At 44.9% G+C, this 16,748-nt stretch overlaps 1 protein-coding gene across 3 annotated transcripts in view; it reads left to right on the top strand.

Moving 5' to 3' along the window:
* SEC16B (SEC16 homolog B, endoplasmic reticulum export factor) overlaps nt 1–16,748 on the top strand; it is a 705,720-nt gene that overhangs the window by 622,676 nt on the left and 66,296 nt on the right. For all 3 annotated transcript variants that reach the window (XM_069641151.1, XM_069641150.1, XM_069641152.1), the window contains 2 exons: nt 2,400–2,470; nt 4,064–4,219. In XM_069641151.1, the coding sequence (XP_069497252.1) occupies nt 2,400–2,470; nt 4,064–4,219 (227 nt within the window). The remainder of the gene's footprint in view (nt 1–2,399; nt 2,471–4,063; nt 4,220–16,748) is intronic.

Raw genomic sequence — 16,748 nt, 5'->3', positions numbered from 1 at the left:
GTTTGCCTATCCTATACCTGGACGACCAAGGCTCACCAGCAACCCTTTTCTAGAGATACAGATTGTAAGTAGCAGCAGCACTCTTTTAATGGTAAATTTCAGCAGTCCTGTCCCCTCCTCCTAGTTTAGTCCCCTTATATAGCAGCAATGACACCACCAGTCTTACAATCTTGGGGAAGTACCCTGCAATAGTTCCCGCAACTAGGATTGGGCAATTACCCTTCTTTCTCTTCCCAAATCCAGCCTCCCTCCTAGGATTGGTTTAGGGGTCTGGAGCAACGTATGACAATTCCCATTTGTAATCGCCAGTTGTTCTCCTTTCACATTTTTGGCAAAACTAGTTATGTATCAACAACCTTGTGATTTACTAGTAACTGCCATACTATATATATTTTCATTTTCAGCTAATTGTGGGGCATTTAATCAAACAACAGCCGGGTCTGCGCCATGTTGCATGACTGTTTGGCAATTGTATGCCATTTTTGCAAAAAAAAAGCATAGCAGTTATGAATATGTTATTTATTACCCATATTCCTAATTTGTTCCCTCCCCCCATTCACCAACTCTCATATTTGCAACCTTTTCAGATCTGCCAGAAACCCATCTTAGATGGCCATTACAATTCCCGGTTGCAGGTGGATGAATTTTTATATCTCCACAATCGCCTAGAAATTACATAAAAAATAACACATATAACACATACATGTAATTAGTATGATTTTTGGTTGCTGAGAAAAATGCCTAAATGATAATATCCTTTTAAATTAATTGTGAATCGTCATGTGGGACAAATGGGCATTCTCCTGCCTTCAGGCCATATGGTCTCTCTGGGTGAGCCTGTAACCAGAGTGTTTATTATTCTCTTTGTGTTTGCAGCTTGCTCTTTGAAGTTGGTTGCCTCCATTTTCACACCTTTTGGTCATGCTCCAGCCAAGGGGAACTTGTCCTGTAGTCACTGCCTTCAGAGCCAGCATGTTTGGGGAACACCTTAGCGGGTTGATTTGTTGTCTTTATAATTAGCTGTGGGATGTAAAATCCAGACCTGCAGTTGGGGACTTCCTTGTGAAGTGTCCACAGCAAGCAAAAGGGCTTGTCTCTAGCCTACAGAGGTTTTTCCATGGAAAAACAAAAGAGGCCTTTCTTTTCAAATGTTAGCAGGGGTACATTTTTCACATTTAAACTGCAAACACACATACACAGCCGTTCTTGTGTCATTGTTTGTAAATTCTGCTTTCCATGTGAAAGTGACCTTTGATTTTTCTTCCAGCTTTGTGAATTAAAAGGCTGCTTTTCCTTGGGCATTGACAGGCAGGCCTTTTTCACAAGGCCCTTCAGTTTTCCCTTGCAGCCACACATGCAAAATCGTTTTTGGTGTTAGTGTTAAAAAATCCTGTTTCTCAGGTGAAAGGGACATTCAGTTTGGAGCCTTTGAATGCACCCCACACACCATTCAACTCAATATCTTAATTAGCATAGCAGATTAATGTATTTGCAAGCTTTTGTGGTATTTTCCCATTCCTCAGGAAGGGATGAAACGAAGCCTTTGAAAAACATTGCAACATTACTGCATAAATCGCCCTGTTTTCCTTATCTGCAAGCCTGTACCTGATTTGTAGTTTGCTCAGAGAGACATGCATTAGATGTTGAACGCCCCAACAAATTGTAATCTTCAAGGTTTGAATTGGCTGTATTTTTCTTTTTTTACTCAATGGTCACAGATTCCATGTTGAGCCTACCACTATGGAGGGTATGCTGTGTGATAACTCCCTAACAATGTTTCATGGTGACTTCACACCTCCCCCCAAGCTAGACAAATTTGCCACTGCCAGGAGACTGCCCTTGGGTGGTACCGGTGCACGGTATAAATCAACATAATATAACATAACACTGTGGAAGAATGGTCCAAATTATGTTTACCTAAGTGCATATTCACAGAAGCACAGACAATGTGCAGTCAGATCGCAAAACAGTTCCATAGACTCAAACAGTAGAAATAAGTGTGAACCGCGCAATATATGTATAGCTGATTTGGCAGAAACGGGCAAATGCAGTTGATGTGTCCTTTGCTGACTATGAGCATTGGGGAGGGAGGGGAGCAAGAGGTGTTTCTCTTAGGGAATTGGGGGAGCATGGCTTCAACAGCCCCCCCCCCCAATAGTTCCCCCATACTGCATTAGCACTGGGACTGGCTTCACTACATTTTCAAGGTACAATTAGAAGCAGTCAATTCTGTTTGAAGGGGTTTCTGCTTAAGTAAATATGGCATGACATGGTTCATGGAGCCCCAGAACATCTAGTGGGTTTTACTTCGCACTGCAGTTTTTGTGTGGTCACATGTGCTGAATATGTGGTGGTTCCCAGATAATGCCTAAACATGCCCTCTTTTTGCTCTCATCTAGGGGGAGCCTCAGGAGTAACGTGGCAGAGCCATGCAAGGCTTGATCATGCGGCGAACGCCTCCTTGCAGCAGGTAAGAGGAAGCTAGTACAGGTAATCCAAGAGCACATCACCATTAGGGATCTGCGCAGAAGTGCTGAACACAGGCTGGTGGGACAGCGTCACTCCAACAGAGGGGGCAGAGAGCAGTGGGTGGTGGTCTGGTAGTGTCATCCTCTGTTGCAGGAGTCACACCACTTTTTACGGAGTACATGTGGAAGAAGAAATAAAGCTTTGCTGTCTATGGCCTCTGCCTCTAAGGTCTCTTTCTTCGTATTGTTTATGATTGTGTATAGGCGCGTTATAAATGCCATATCATATCATATCATTGAAATACGGCAATCTTTACAAAGCAATCTTAAACGAAGAACAATCTTAACAGACAACTATAAAACAAAATTACACAGCAAACAAAATATTAATCCTGATATAATTACAATTAAAACACACTACACTCATTAAATGTGTCAATACTAAATCCAGCCATACTATCCCCCATCGCTCCATCTATAGTCTAAAATGTATACACCCTTAAATTCGTTATATAAAACTCCGAACTGTGAGTTCCAACAAATTAGGTGTTAGATTTAACAATCTATGCCATAGATTTTCATTTTCCACATAGTACTTATTATACACAAATTGTCTTAAATAGAACTTTCTAGAAAATATGAGCATTGGACGAAATAGAAAAGTTCTTTGACGTTGTTACAATGATGACAAAACGCTGCTCCCTTAGGTATGAGACCACTTTTTGCTAGAATTTCACGAGTAAGCAATACATTTGATCGAAATCTCAACAATACAGTTCCCGCTCTAGCGTTCTTAAATCAGGCCAAGTAAGGTGCTAATGTGCAAAGGAGTGCGGGAGCCCCTCTACTGAGAACAAACATGGGGCAAATACCCTGTTCTCTGGAATTTCTTCCATTCAGGAGGGTGTACAACCACAGTTTAGCTCACTACACCCTTCACAGAGGAGAAATGTCCATTTGCCTATAAATCTTTGTCCCACCCACAAGGGTAGTCCATCACCGAAATGCTAGGAAAATCTCCTGTGAACAAGTGTACCATCAGCAACCCCAGACACGCGTTTCAGCCTTATTGGGCCTCCTCAGTGAGGTGAAGGTAAGCTTCTCTAAGCCACGTCTGCATTACCCAGGGTTAAACCAGCTAACTCAGATCCTGATGTAATAAAACTGTCTTAAGTATGTGTGACTTTAGCCACTTGATTTATAAGTAGTAACAGTGTTCTTGCATATGTTCGCTGCACTGAATTCCTTTTTAAAAAGCCTGGTCAAAGTGAACAGTTTTGGTTTTATGTTGGCATTAGGTAGACATGCCATATTGTGCCCAGGTACTACCACCATTGGCCAGCTGTTGCAATCTTATGGCCAGGTTGTGGCATTATGGCAGAGCCTGGGAAATGCAGGTACGATGTCTACGCAAAAGCCAAAACTGTTGGATTTGCCAATGCGTGTTTGTTTAGAATTCACAAGTTGCAAGACAAGTGTCCACTTTGCATGCACTGCTGATAATGTGCTGTGGTGCGTGGAGTGCCATCTGTGCAATTTACGATTCTCTTGGACGGTCTCCTCCCCTAAGTGCTTGCTCTCTCCCTAATTTACAGCGAGTGGTAAATCCCAGGGTCAGGACAGTTTCCGAGTGTTCCACCATCTCAGTGGATGAGGATGCTCCACCGTCAATGGATGGAGGTGTTAATGAGACCACAGAGCAGCCTGACAAGGACACAGCTGGCGACCAAGAGCAGAAGGAGGGCAAGAAGGTAATGAACACCATTAATTCATACATTATTGTGCCTTTACTAGTGAGTGCTCTGTTTCTCCTGTCTACACCCATAAATTATCAGCTCCTGCTGGCTGCACTGGTGAGCTTTTAGCTCTATCTGGCTTCACTGGTGAGTTTTCAGCTCCTGCTGGCTGCACTGGTGAGCTTTTAGCTCTATCTGGCTGCACTGGTGAGTTTTCAGCTCCTGCTGGCTGCACTAGTGAGCTTTTAGCTCTATCTGGCTGCACTGGTGAGTTTGCAGTCCCTGCTGGCTGCACTGGTGAGTTATCAGTTCTTCGTAATTTCAATTTCTTTTATCTAAGTTGGTGGGTTTGTCATCTCTTAAGCATCAGGGAAGTCTACTTTAACTATTCTGTGTTGTGAGCAGTAGCAGCTTTAAAATAACATTTCAAGCCCACCCACTCAATTCAGACCTTTTCTGCAGCAGCCAGTGAGTGAATTGGTGTCTAGCGCCGCCCCAGAGGCCATATTAGATTCTCCCATTGCTTGTTTGATCTCGCTTTCCAGCAGCCTGTCATTGCTTTTTGATGGTTTCCCAGATGTTCCTAGTCTGAAGGCCTTCCACTCCTTCCATGAGGTATATTGTCATCTTCAGCATGACCAAAAAGTGTCTGACTGTACCTTATTTAAGAATCTATCCAAATGTGTTCACATAAATAACCCTTTGCGTGCCTTAAGGTGTTTATAGTTTGGCCTCAAGGGGAAGAGGGAATGGATATATGAGCATCCCCAAGCACCCCCAAACCCTGGGGAACGCTCTGCAAGTTTATCTACATGATTGCTGTCCCTGGTCCCTCCCCGGCACATTGGTGCATCGAGGAGAGGTGCACTCTACGAGTTTAAGATGGTGAAAAGGATTACATTAAAGATGTCCCTACAGATCATGAGGTGGCGAGCTGTCTCATCTGCTAAGGCCTCCCTCTCTAGAGAAGAAAGGACAGTGTAAGAAGGCTTATGTATTTTATGGTTACCTGTGATAGTATCGAAAACAAAAGGATCGATTGCCTTTTGTTCGACAGAGAAAGGATCGAAAAAAAGGGTCAATTTTTTAAAATTATTTTTATTTTTTTATGGGGGGGATCCCCCCTCAACTCCCCGTTTTCTTTATTAAAAACATTTTTTTTACCAACCCAAACTAAAAAAATATATAAATAAATAAAAAAAATTGACCTTTTTTTCGATCCTTTTGCATTCGAGCAAAAGGTCATTCGATCCTTTTTTTTCGATCGTTTGACTGGACACCGTATTTTATTAAAGGTCAACAGGTATGCCTCTTTTGAGTATGTCTCTGTGGCAGGTGTGCTCCACCGTCTGCCTGCACACAGGGGCAGTGGCCTGGACAGGGACCTGGTGCTGATGAGTTCACTCCAGAGTAAGACCGTTTAAAAGAGAAAAGGATGAAAGACCTCAATCGAAGCAGAGCTACTACTCTTAAATCTCTGTGAAATCTACAATGCTCCCATCCTCCATCGGCATTGATAGAGAAATAGGTCTTCTCTCTCATCTAAGGTTCCATCCCAGTCAACCTCATTGCCTCCTCCATCTACGGTTTCCCTCCTCCATCATCGGCCACCTCCATGTTGGCAAAATCTACGTTCAATAAATGCCAATGATAGATAATATTTCCACCTGGGTGGCGAGGAGCTACATTTCAGGATAGATCAATGTTGATCTATATTCCCTCGCCGCAGAATTTCCTGTTGTAAGAAATCCCTGACAACAGAGCCATTTACATTGGTTTTGGTGACAGAGACATTGCCAGCTGATTTTTATATTTAGGAAAAAGTACACCATGCAGCTTGTATTGGGTGGCAACAGCCCACAGTGAAAATTATAAGGACCAGATCGAAGAAAAGGCATTTAATAAAGGCCCGGCACCATAAGCACCCGATAGCGCATGTTGTGGCATGGATTATTACCATTAGAACTCCTGCTTAACTTTCTGAAGGCTTAGGGCGCATCTCTAGGTCTCTTTGCGAATGAGAATGAAATCAAGCATTGCGGCTTCTGGTGAGAGCCCCTTTCACTGGCACTTATCAATGCAGAGATTGGTCTTGTAAGGCCTTCACAAATGTAATGGGACAGTGTAGGCTTGCCCAGTTATTGCTTTCATGCTTGTGCCCCCTTCCGTGACAGGGATAGTGAGCTAGTAGTGGCAAGCATGGCGTTACCGGCTAGTACCGAGGACGAAGAGTGTACAGCAGAAGATGTGGACAACTTGCTAAAGTGTGCGAAAGAGTGGGTGTCCGTGGCGGGCCCAATAGGAATATGTTGGACACAGAGATGGGTGCGTGGTACGAGATTAAAGGGGAACAGAGTATTATCAATGGCAAATTAAGAGGAGGCGAGAAGATTGCACCCCTTTTAAGTTTCTGGGAAAACATCATACATATGGAACATGAAGGACATTTAGGGTGCAGTGTCACCAATAAGAGGCCGCGTCAAGCATTTTGGTGCCCTGGAATGAGTGCTGTGCTTGACAGGAGAGTCGGGGAGTGTCCACAATGTATCAGTGCTGATAAAAGTAAGACGTGCAGAGAACCTCCTTTGTGACCAGTCACAGTGCCGAGACAGCCATGCTTCAAAGCGGTGGTTGATGTCATGGAGCAAATCCGAAGTTTGGGGAGTTCATTGTGGTGGACTGTCACACTAAATGGGTGGAATGGAAGGCAGTGGGTGAAGCAGCCACAGGAGAGATGATAAGGTTTCTGGAGGATATTGTTTTAGAGAGGGGATTCCACAGCAGATTGTGACAGACAATGGGGTTCATGTCAAGCAAGATGCAGATGTTCCACGAGTAGTGTGCCAGTAAACATTCCAGGACTGCCTTTTAGCACCCACAGGCAAATGGACAGTAGAAAGGATTAACAGTAATTAAAGGGGATATACATCTGGCATTAGAGGGCAGAATGCACTGGAGAGAGGTTGTAATACAAATTATATGGAGTTATTGTCCTACACCACATTCTGTGAAGGGATAGCACCTTTTATATCTTTGAACTGAAGGATTCTGAGTACTAGATTGTGTTGTGCTTGGATTGGGTTAGTGGCTTTGGTAAATGTGGATAGAGAAGAAATTGTGCAGGCTGTGAGGGAAGCGCAGAGTCAATGCAAAGGAAATTTTTGACCAAGGTCACACAGTGTAAGAGAAGGACTGGAGCGTAGGTGACTTGGTGATGTTATGGAACCTGAGATTAGGTGCCAAATGTCAAGGAGATAGGTTTGTGGGGTAAAAACAAATCTCGGCTGTGAGAAGCAATGTGGTGATATTGGAAGGAGGAGAAGTGTGGTGACAAGGAGATATAGTAAAATATCATGGGGTAGAGAGAGAGACAAGGGAATGCAAGAGCGGGTGAGGCTATATAGTTGTATATAGATCCCATTTGTCTTTGGGATCACATCATTAGTTGAATCAAAATTGTGACTGTTATATGTTCTGCGATTACATACATTCTATGTTCAATTCTGTATTGTTGAAAGGGGCATATGAAGCGGGGAACAGGTGTCCCGGTAGGAAGAATCTCAGTCTTACTGGTATTAAGACAGAGATCATTGGAGGTGCACCAAGACCGGATAGCAGACAGGGAGTCCGGGATGATAGTTGAGGAAGAGAAGGAGGAAGTAGGGAGCTTTAAGAAGAGTTGTGTGTCATCTGTGCAACACTGGAAGTGAGGAGAGAAGGTGGAAATCAGGTGAGCAAGAGGAGCAAGGTAGATGTTGAAGAACTAAGGCAAGAGGATAGAGACCTGGGGAACACCACATAAAGAGAGAGAGGTGGTGGAGGAGAAAGAGCCCAGGATCACCTGGGAAGGGCAGTCAACGAGGAAGGAGGACAACCAATTCAGTCCCCGGTCTGAGATACCATGGTTATCTTGGAGCTGCTTTATGAGGATAGAGTGGTTGACCGTATCGAAGGCGAATGAGAACAGCAGGAGAGTTGGAGTCAAGAGTTGCAAGCAGTTCATCACAGGTGTTCAGGAGAGCAGTTTCCGTACCTAAGGATGCTCGGAATCCAGATTGATAGTCATGTAAACAACCACCGAGTTCAGTGTGGTGGGTCAGTTGGGGAAGACCGTTTCTCCAGGAGTTTCCCAAGGAAGGGTGTAGTAGAGATAGGCCAGTAGTTGGCGTGACAGGAGGGCTGGGCAGAGTTTTATTTTAGAAGGTGTGCACAAGGGAGTGCTTGAGTGAAGAAGAAAAAGAGCCAGTGGCTAGAGAGTGGTTGCAGAAGTCAGCAAGAGCTGGTGCGAAGGAAGGGGTATTGTCCTTAATGGTTCTGGAGGAAAAGGGAGACACCTGTTTTGATGAGACCTTCATTGAGCAGACTACTCTAGTGACCCCATCTGTTGTGATAGGTGAGAAGGAGGCGAGAGTGGATGCGGGTGGGGGAGATGCCAAGGAAGGCAGGAGGACAGGGTGCAGAGTGGATGAGGGGAAGAAGAGAGTGAGGCCAGAATATCCTGTGTTTTAGAAGAACAAGTGGGTGGCCAGTGCAGTGCAGTGGGCCTGAGAGGGAAGAGGTGAAGTAGAGACTGCAGATGGATTGGCTAGTTCCTTGCAGATTTTGAGAGTTCAGCCATGTTTTTTGTGGCTCCAGAGATGCGTGCCTGGATGTGGGCCCTCTTTTCAGAGCAGATGGAGGTATGGTATTGCCTTTGGAGCAGGCTGCAGGACAGTTTGTCAGAGGGTGATCCTGGGTCTGCCACTTCCGTTCAGCAACCCTACACTTACATTTGAGAGCGGCTAGATCAGAGTCGTACCAACTGTTACTCTTGGAGACAGGTTTCAGGTGGATTCTCATGACGGGGCTAGAATGTCAAGGGTGTTAGTGATGGAAAGATGAAGATTGTCAAGGACAGATTCAATAGGGGGGAAGGAGGGAGGATGAAGGTGGAGGCAAACACAGCAACTGACACTCGTTTCATCGGTCGGATGACCGCGAAGGAGGCTGGAAGTGCTTGAGGAGGTTCGGTCAGGGGGTCGAGAGGTCCCAAGTGGGAAGAGAGGAGGGAGTGGTCAGACTACAAAAGAGGGGTAGATATAGGGTTGGAGAACAGAAGATCAGCATGGATGCAAGCATCAAGAGTGTGTCCGGCAGAGTGGGTAGGGCTGGAGGGAAGAATTGTGAGGGAGTGAGAGGTACAGAAGTCACGGAAGAGAGTGAAGGCAGAGACAGTGGAATCGAGGCAGATGTTGAAGTCTCAAAGGAGGAGGAGTTTAGAGGTAGAAGTGAGAAGGGAAGAGGAAAAGTCGGCCCATTCAGATAGGAAGAGAGAGACAGGACCAGGGGGCCTGTAGACAGTAGCAAGAGTAATAGAGAGAGTAGGGAAGGAGAGATACCATGTTTGCAGACAAGGCTTTCAAAAGAGAAGTAGGACTGGGTGGGTGGACACGAGAGAGGTGGGGACCCACTCCGGGAAGATCAAGGCTACTCCATCACCAGCTCCTGTAGCCATCAGGGAGGAGGGAGTCAAAAGCAGTGACAGAGCTGACATTGAACCACGTCTTGGTAAGAGCGATGATGTCAAGATCAAAGTCTTCAAGAAGGAAGAAGATGTCAGAGGAATGTTTGACAGCCGATTGAGCATTCAGAGTGGCTAAGTGCAGCTGGTCATCATCTTTGAAAGTTTTCCGAGGAGGAGTGCAAGGGGCTGGTACACCTGTCCGAGGAGGAGAAGGAGGTGCAGAGATGGAGGAAGGAGGCGTAGAAGGAGAAGGAAGTTGATGAGGGTCGGCAGGCGCCGGTCGAAAAGACAAAGATTGGGTTGAGAGCCCTGAGCCATGACAGTGCCGTTATAATAGACATTGATGATACACCAAGAGGATGAGAAATGAGCCAAGAGTGCTTCCCATATAGTGCCACCATTAATGGGTGAGGAGGAAAAAGGGGAGAGAGTAGAGATGAGCAGAGGAGTCCATAGGTCTTGAGGGGGGACAGTAAAGAGGATATCAGTGATATTCTGTCTTGAAGTAGTGCTGACGTAGATGTCTGCGATAGGAAGGCCAGGATTCGAGGCCAAGAGATCTTTTTTGAACTTTATTCTTCAGGCTTCATGAGAGAGGAAGGATATCTGAATAGCAATTAGAGTAGATGGGGGAGATGGCGAGTGCCATGGAGGAGGACAGAGGGATAGAAGAGGCTGCACAAGGCATGGCACAAACTCACCAGGCGGCCTACAGAATGGAAGATGCACAGGATGTAAAAGCACACCTAAATTCAAATTTCACCAAAAGGTATAGATGCACCACAAACTGTAAGATGCAACCTCACTTTCTACATATACGTGGACAACTCTCAACTTCTGTTCCAACTAAAAAGAATGGTTCAACAAAGGTAAACCCGAAAGAAGTGGTCCATAACTAGATGAAACAAGCCTCCTCTGCCTGAATGGGCAAAAATCAGAGATCTTCCTGGGAGGAATGGGGGGGCATCCAATCACCATAGCTTCTCAGATTGGCTGCAGAGCCTAAGCCCACCACCCACCATATCATGAGAAAATATCCAAATGCCCAGGCCCTGCTGATTCCAAAATTGCCTGCATCAGCATTTGCAGTTGAGTCCCCGGGAAGGATGTTCGCAAACTTGAAACTCTGCAAAACAGGGTTGTCTTTTTCCAAATCATGGTGTCTAAACAAGTCTGATGGCACTTCCGAGATGTTGCAGACTGTCCACTTCCGTTCTGTGCACCCAGAGGCAGCCTCCAAGTACTTGATCAACCATCTCAAGCACTGTCAATCGATGAGGAACTTCTAGTCCAATTCAGCCAATGTCTGGCTTAAACCCACCAGCCAACACAAACGAAAAGGGGAAACGATCTTCTCCAGCAAGTGTTCCGAACTATGGAATACCCTTCCCCTAGAAATGAGACTGGAACGCGGCCACTTACGTATATATAGTCACTTCTCATGCAGGTACCAGCATATAACACAGAATCGTGTTACTATTAATTTAAGATGTATTACAGGGAGACACCCACCCGTTTGTCATCAGGCACTCATAGCTCAGCACCAGCTGACACTCTGAAGATCATACATGCATCATATTCATGTGATATTCTCTGACCTGCCATTCAGCTGCACTCATGGGCATTCTACTGTCATGCCTGGAGAACCAGTTAGGCAACACAACTTCATTCCACTCAAGCACTCAAGACGAGACAAAAACACCTTCTATTCAGAAGGTCATTGGAGGCCCTTTGTTATGCAGAGCCTTCCACTCCGTTCATGATTTGGTACAATAGCCGCCACCTAAATTCTTGAGAGAGCCTCATTGTCTGGAATGCATCTCACTAACTGGCTGTGAATGATAAACTTAATCTTTATCTTATTCTGAATCTTTCCCTTAACCTTCTCCCCATCTCCCACCCTTTCCCCTCTTGCTGCTTCAAAATGACTTTGGCATGCACTAACATTTTATAAGACACCAAATCAATACATACATGAGAATCTTTCTTGCTGCAGTGGATACCGTGAGATGTTCCACTGCTAGCCACTTAGCAGTTCCTCCAGTAGGCTCTTGCTGTGCTGTTGCTAAGCTCTTGAGCCTGCTATCGGACTTGTAAAGGCAGAAGGTGTGTCCATTGATAGGTCCTGGTTCTAGGTGGGCTGCCTGGTCCTGCTGCTCAAAGGGAAGCATGTGAAACCTGCTAAAGTGCTTTGGTCTTTTCGAGAAGAGGGGGCCTGCTTGCTCAAGATGAATTGAAAGTGCCAATATGCTCCAGGCTCCTTGATGCTGAGCCAAAGGGCAGTCTGAGGTCACCAAACATATGGGAGTGATTTTTCTTGGCACGGAAGAGGTGGGAAGTTTATATTTCTAGACTTTCAGCCACTGGCATTTCCTGTACGGAATTAATGTACATTAGTGCTGCAAGAGCAGGGATGTACTCCAGCCATGTAATAACTCCTCTACTGATAATGAGCCAAAGCTAAGATAGCATGTTCTATCTGCGTCATCAGTGAGATGCGGCTGAGATGCTGCTGTCTTTGCAAGTGCAGCGAGAAAGATTTTCATAATTGAATTCCCCTCTTCACTTAACAAAGCCAAGTGCTTCAAGATTAGCTCATAATGCAAGCAATCGTCTGCTGAAAAAGAAAATTATGCCAAAATAGGTTGTCCTGTGGCTAACCCCTGTTGGGAAGGGGACATATTCTTCCCATACCCCCAAGCGCTTTAGAATAAGGCAAAGGCGATCATCAGAAATGTAGACCAGGGGGAATGGGGTTGCCCTTATCGGCTTCCACACAATTATATTATTGTACATCTTGTAGGTGAAGTATGCATGAGGGAGTAGCAGCCATCTTAGATATTAGCAGCCATATTGTGGCACACAGCTTAAATGTGGCATGGCAGTAAGCACCCCAGGCCTAGGCCGCATACATGAGTGCAGGAATAGTTTGTATCCCAAACACTGATGAGAAAGCCCAGAGCTACACTGATCCATAAAACCCGTAATTGTTCTAAAATGTTGCCAACCTTCGTGCCCTGTGTAGAATTTGCCCTGCAAAGCCACAGGAGGATCGCTGAGTGCCTGTGAACAGCGTGATCCCATGAGAAGGAGGGCAGGGGCCTCCAGCCCTCACCAGTCTTAATGCTAAATTATAGCACCCAAATGCTGTGGCTTTAGGACCCCTGAATTCCAGTGTACCAGATAACCGCAGACCACTGACCATAAACCTGTTGGACCCCCGATCGAATGAAAAATCAGAAAGCTGAGTCTTTCTGCCTTCAGTCATAGGTCACGTGATTTGTTGTGAGAGGTGCAGGGAGCGATTAAATTATAGCCTTGGAGGTATGCCGGCCTGCCTGGGAGTGAGTTAGTATGACCTCGGCTTTCTCCCCGGAGACCCTGTCTGTGCGTGCCAGGTGCCCTGTTACATAGAGATAGATGTGTTTTTCTTAGTAATATAATTGTTACTTGACCATCGGCTGACCAATGATGACTGCAACATCGCCCATGTGGAAGAAGATGAACGATCGAGGCTTAAACCAATGGCCTTGCATCACCTATGGAGCAGGTGACCCTAAGTGTGAGGTCTCACTAACCAGCAGCACAGGTTTCTACTGTATGTAATGATGCCACTGATGATGCTGTGTACCGTTATAATGTACTGCACATGCCGATGTTGCCAGAACATTCCGCGGCAGTAGAGTTCTTTGTTGGCGCTTTTGCCTTTTGTATGGAAATAAACATTTTCTCCTTGCAAGACGTGTACTGGGCCTTTTCCCCTAGTGGGTTGCATTTTTTTTGGTCTGAGCGTATAGGGGGCTTTCCTACACCCCTTCAGAAAATGTTAAACACCTTTTAGTTCTCTACACGGATAAGTAACTGATGCTTTTGCCCCACATCCTTTACGTTCAAATATGGAGCATATTCCCAGAAGCCAATTCATTCCTGATGTGCTAATGCTAAATGGGTGGTGTGACTGTTGGAGCTTCACTTTACCCAAACAGGGATGGCACCAGAGCTCAGAGTCCACCTTATTAAAAATGGTCTACCTTGTTACATGAATCAATCACTGTCAAATGTTGGATTTAACCTATCCACCTATGAAGAATGGCCTGTGATGTGACCTTTTGATAGAATCAGTTGCCTTCATATTGCAGGTTACATAGTCAGGGACCTTACTACTAGGAAAGGTTCAGAGTTAGTGTAGTTCTGACTAGGAGTGCATCAATTGTCACTCCTTAGACTAGGACGGTGCTAGGGTCAGGTGTCCCTTAGAATTTTTGGATGTCAGAAACCCACACTCTATGTCAAAGTAGAAAAAGAGACCCGTCTCTGCGATAGAACCCAAGGGAGCCGGCCACCCCAGAAACTGTACCCAGAGACATTTTGTGCCAAACGGGTATCTGGTTTTCCTCTACATCAGAAAAGTTGGTGTTTAAAGGTTCTGCAAAGTGCGAGAGACACAACAAATGCATTTCGAAGAAAATTTGAAAAACCTTCTTATATCCTACGATATTTTTGTTCTGTTAGCACACCATTTGAAGCCTTACCTGTCCATCCTAATCCTCAAAACCATGAACCTTTCCCTCTGCCTTTTACATTGAAAGCATTAAAGCACCGTGTAGCAATGAATCAAGATCTACTAAGTAAAATTGTAACTCAAGATGCTCGTGCTTTTTGGTGGACCCTGAACAATAAAAGCAATGACCAGTCCCACTATCAGCCCTCCAGAGTATCAGAGGAGGCGCGCGTTGAATATTTCACAGATACATAGGAAGTTTAACGCAACAATGGGAATAGCTTGGGCACTGAGAATATTTTTCAGGCATCTCCTTCCCCTTTCCTTTTTGATCGGGCGGATATAGCGCTCACCATTAATAAACTAAACAATTCTCGAGCTTCGGTTCGAGATGGTGTGACACATGATATTATCAAAAGAAATTCTGCTAAGGACTCGACTGACACAACATCAAAAATGTTTGCAACACTCCTTAGAGAATTGACCTTGTGGGCGGAGGGGGCGAATATCTTATGTCCCTTACAAACTGGCTTTAGAAGAGGTAGTAGCACAGTAATTAGTGCGATTGCTTTAACTGCTTGACTGTCTGACCTCGGACCTCCTATGCGTTGTTCACTTTATGTGGTCAAAATTGATCTGTCCACGGCCTTTTATAATGTCAACATCTCTATGCTGTGGTATAAGCTGTGGTAAGCTAGGTAAGTGGGGGATACACCCTGACTAGTTATGCCTGATTCAACTACTCTACTCTGACAATTCGACCAAAGTCAGATTAAATATGTTGGGAAAATTATCTTGGAAGATCCCTATAAAGAGAGGTGTACACCAAGAGTGGGTGCTGAATTATTTATTTATATCTAGCTGATTTGTGCGCAAAAAGTAAAGAGTGGGGGGTTGGAGGGGAGGGGTTCCTTCCCACCTGGCCAAATTTGAAAGTGAGGTGCATTGCATATGCAGATGATTTTGTAATAATTGACTACACGCAGTTACGATTGCAGCGGCAACTGGAAGGTGTGGAAAAATATTTGAACAAAAATCATCTGCATATAAACCAGAGTAAATCATATGTAATGGTTAGTACAACTCGTAGGAAGACAAACAAGGATTTCACTTGGAAATTGAATAACAGCCTAATTAAAAGAGTTGAGTCAATTTGTTACCTAGGATTTATGATTTCAGTAACAAAACATTGTGAACATCTCAGAGCACGATTGGACGAAAAAATGTGCATATGCACTTCCCTTTTGATGGCAATTAAAAGTAAATTGTGCGCCTTTTCCTTAATTCCATTAATCGAGTTTTATAAAGTTAAAGTGTCACCAATTATTTTGTATGGGCGTGAACTGCTAAATATTAGTGACAGAAATTACACGTCTAAGCACTGCACATCCTCTGTGTCTGTTCCAAATAGGGGTGTCGAGGGCGCTGAGTATGGGGGGCTCTGGGGCCCAGGCCCCTCCCCCCCCCGGCAAAATCAAGTCAGGGCGGAGCCCCCACGGGCCGGAGTTAAGTGATGCAGCATCAATGGCCCTTTCCATCGATACAGCATCACTTCTCTCCGGCGGGTAAAAGTGCGAAAGTGTCCAATTAAGCCCTCCCCTCCAGGACTCATATTGGTGTATGGTCCTGGAGGGGAGGGCTTAAGGGCTACCGGAAGCTTCTGTGTTTTGCTTCCGGTTCGCCCGTATTTAAGGCAGGAGCAGCAAACACTATTCCAGCCAGCGAAGCAGAGAGCAGCACGTTCGTAGGAAAACTGCGGGTATGTTATTTTTTTTCTTTTTTCATTTGTGGCCCTCTCATTCCTCACTACTTTGCACCCACAGGTTTTTTATTGTATGTTTTTAATATTTTAATTGTGTCGTTTGTGTACAAAAGCAATTGTTCTCGTAACAACGGTGCCCAGAGATTGACAGGAAAGGTGGGCAAGCAATTCAAGTTTGTTTTGACACCATTTTATTGGATTAAATGAAAATCTTATGCTGAGATGGTAAAATACACAAGCTTTCAAAGTGCCATAGTCTTCTTCATCAGATGGTTAAATGAGCTACAAAAAACCCCCCAGTGCTGGACATCTTTTAAATGAAAAAAGGAAGAGCACGTCTTTCACTTTTAAATGCTGGGCTACAGAGAAAACATATGCATGGCATTCAGTGCTGTGATGGCCCCCTTATCTACTGGGCAATACATTTGCGATAAGAACAGACACACATTATGTACTTGCATCCATTGGAAAACCGTTCTCCACTCCAGCACTGCTGGGAAATTCTATTTTCAGCAGGACCACGTTAGTTATCCAATATTGTGCAGGTAATGCGTCCAAACTCTGTAGGCACCATGAATCTTATGCATGGGCCCCAGTAATAGGAAAAATAGCACCAGCAATGTAGGAAGACTGTCGTGTCCTGTACACACAGCGTGTGCATTTTCATTTACACTGCAAACTAAATCACCCTTCAGTGCTGCAGGGAAAATAGGGTGGGATTCAGTATTGTTTGAGATTTTGTGTATATGAGCCCTGGGGCCTTTATAGCTGCATTGCA

The sequence above is a fragment of the Ambystoma mexicanum genome, chromosome 1q (genome assembly GCF_040938575.1).
Source record: "Ambystoma mexicanum isolate Mex_15411 chromosome 1q, UKY_AmexF1_1, whole genome shotgun sequence".
NCBI classification, from domain to species: Eukaryota; Metazoa; Chordata; class Amphibia; order Caudata; family Ambystomatidae; genus Ambystoma; species Ambystoma mexicanum.
This window is presented reverse-complemented; position numbering and strand designations above follow the sequence as displayed.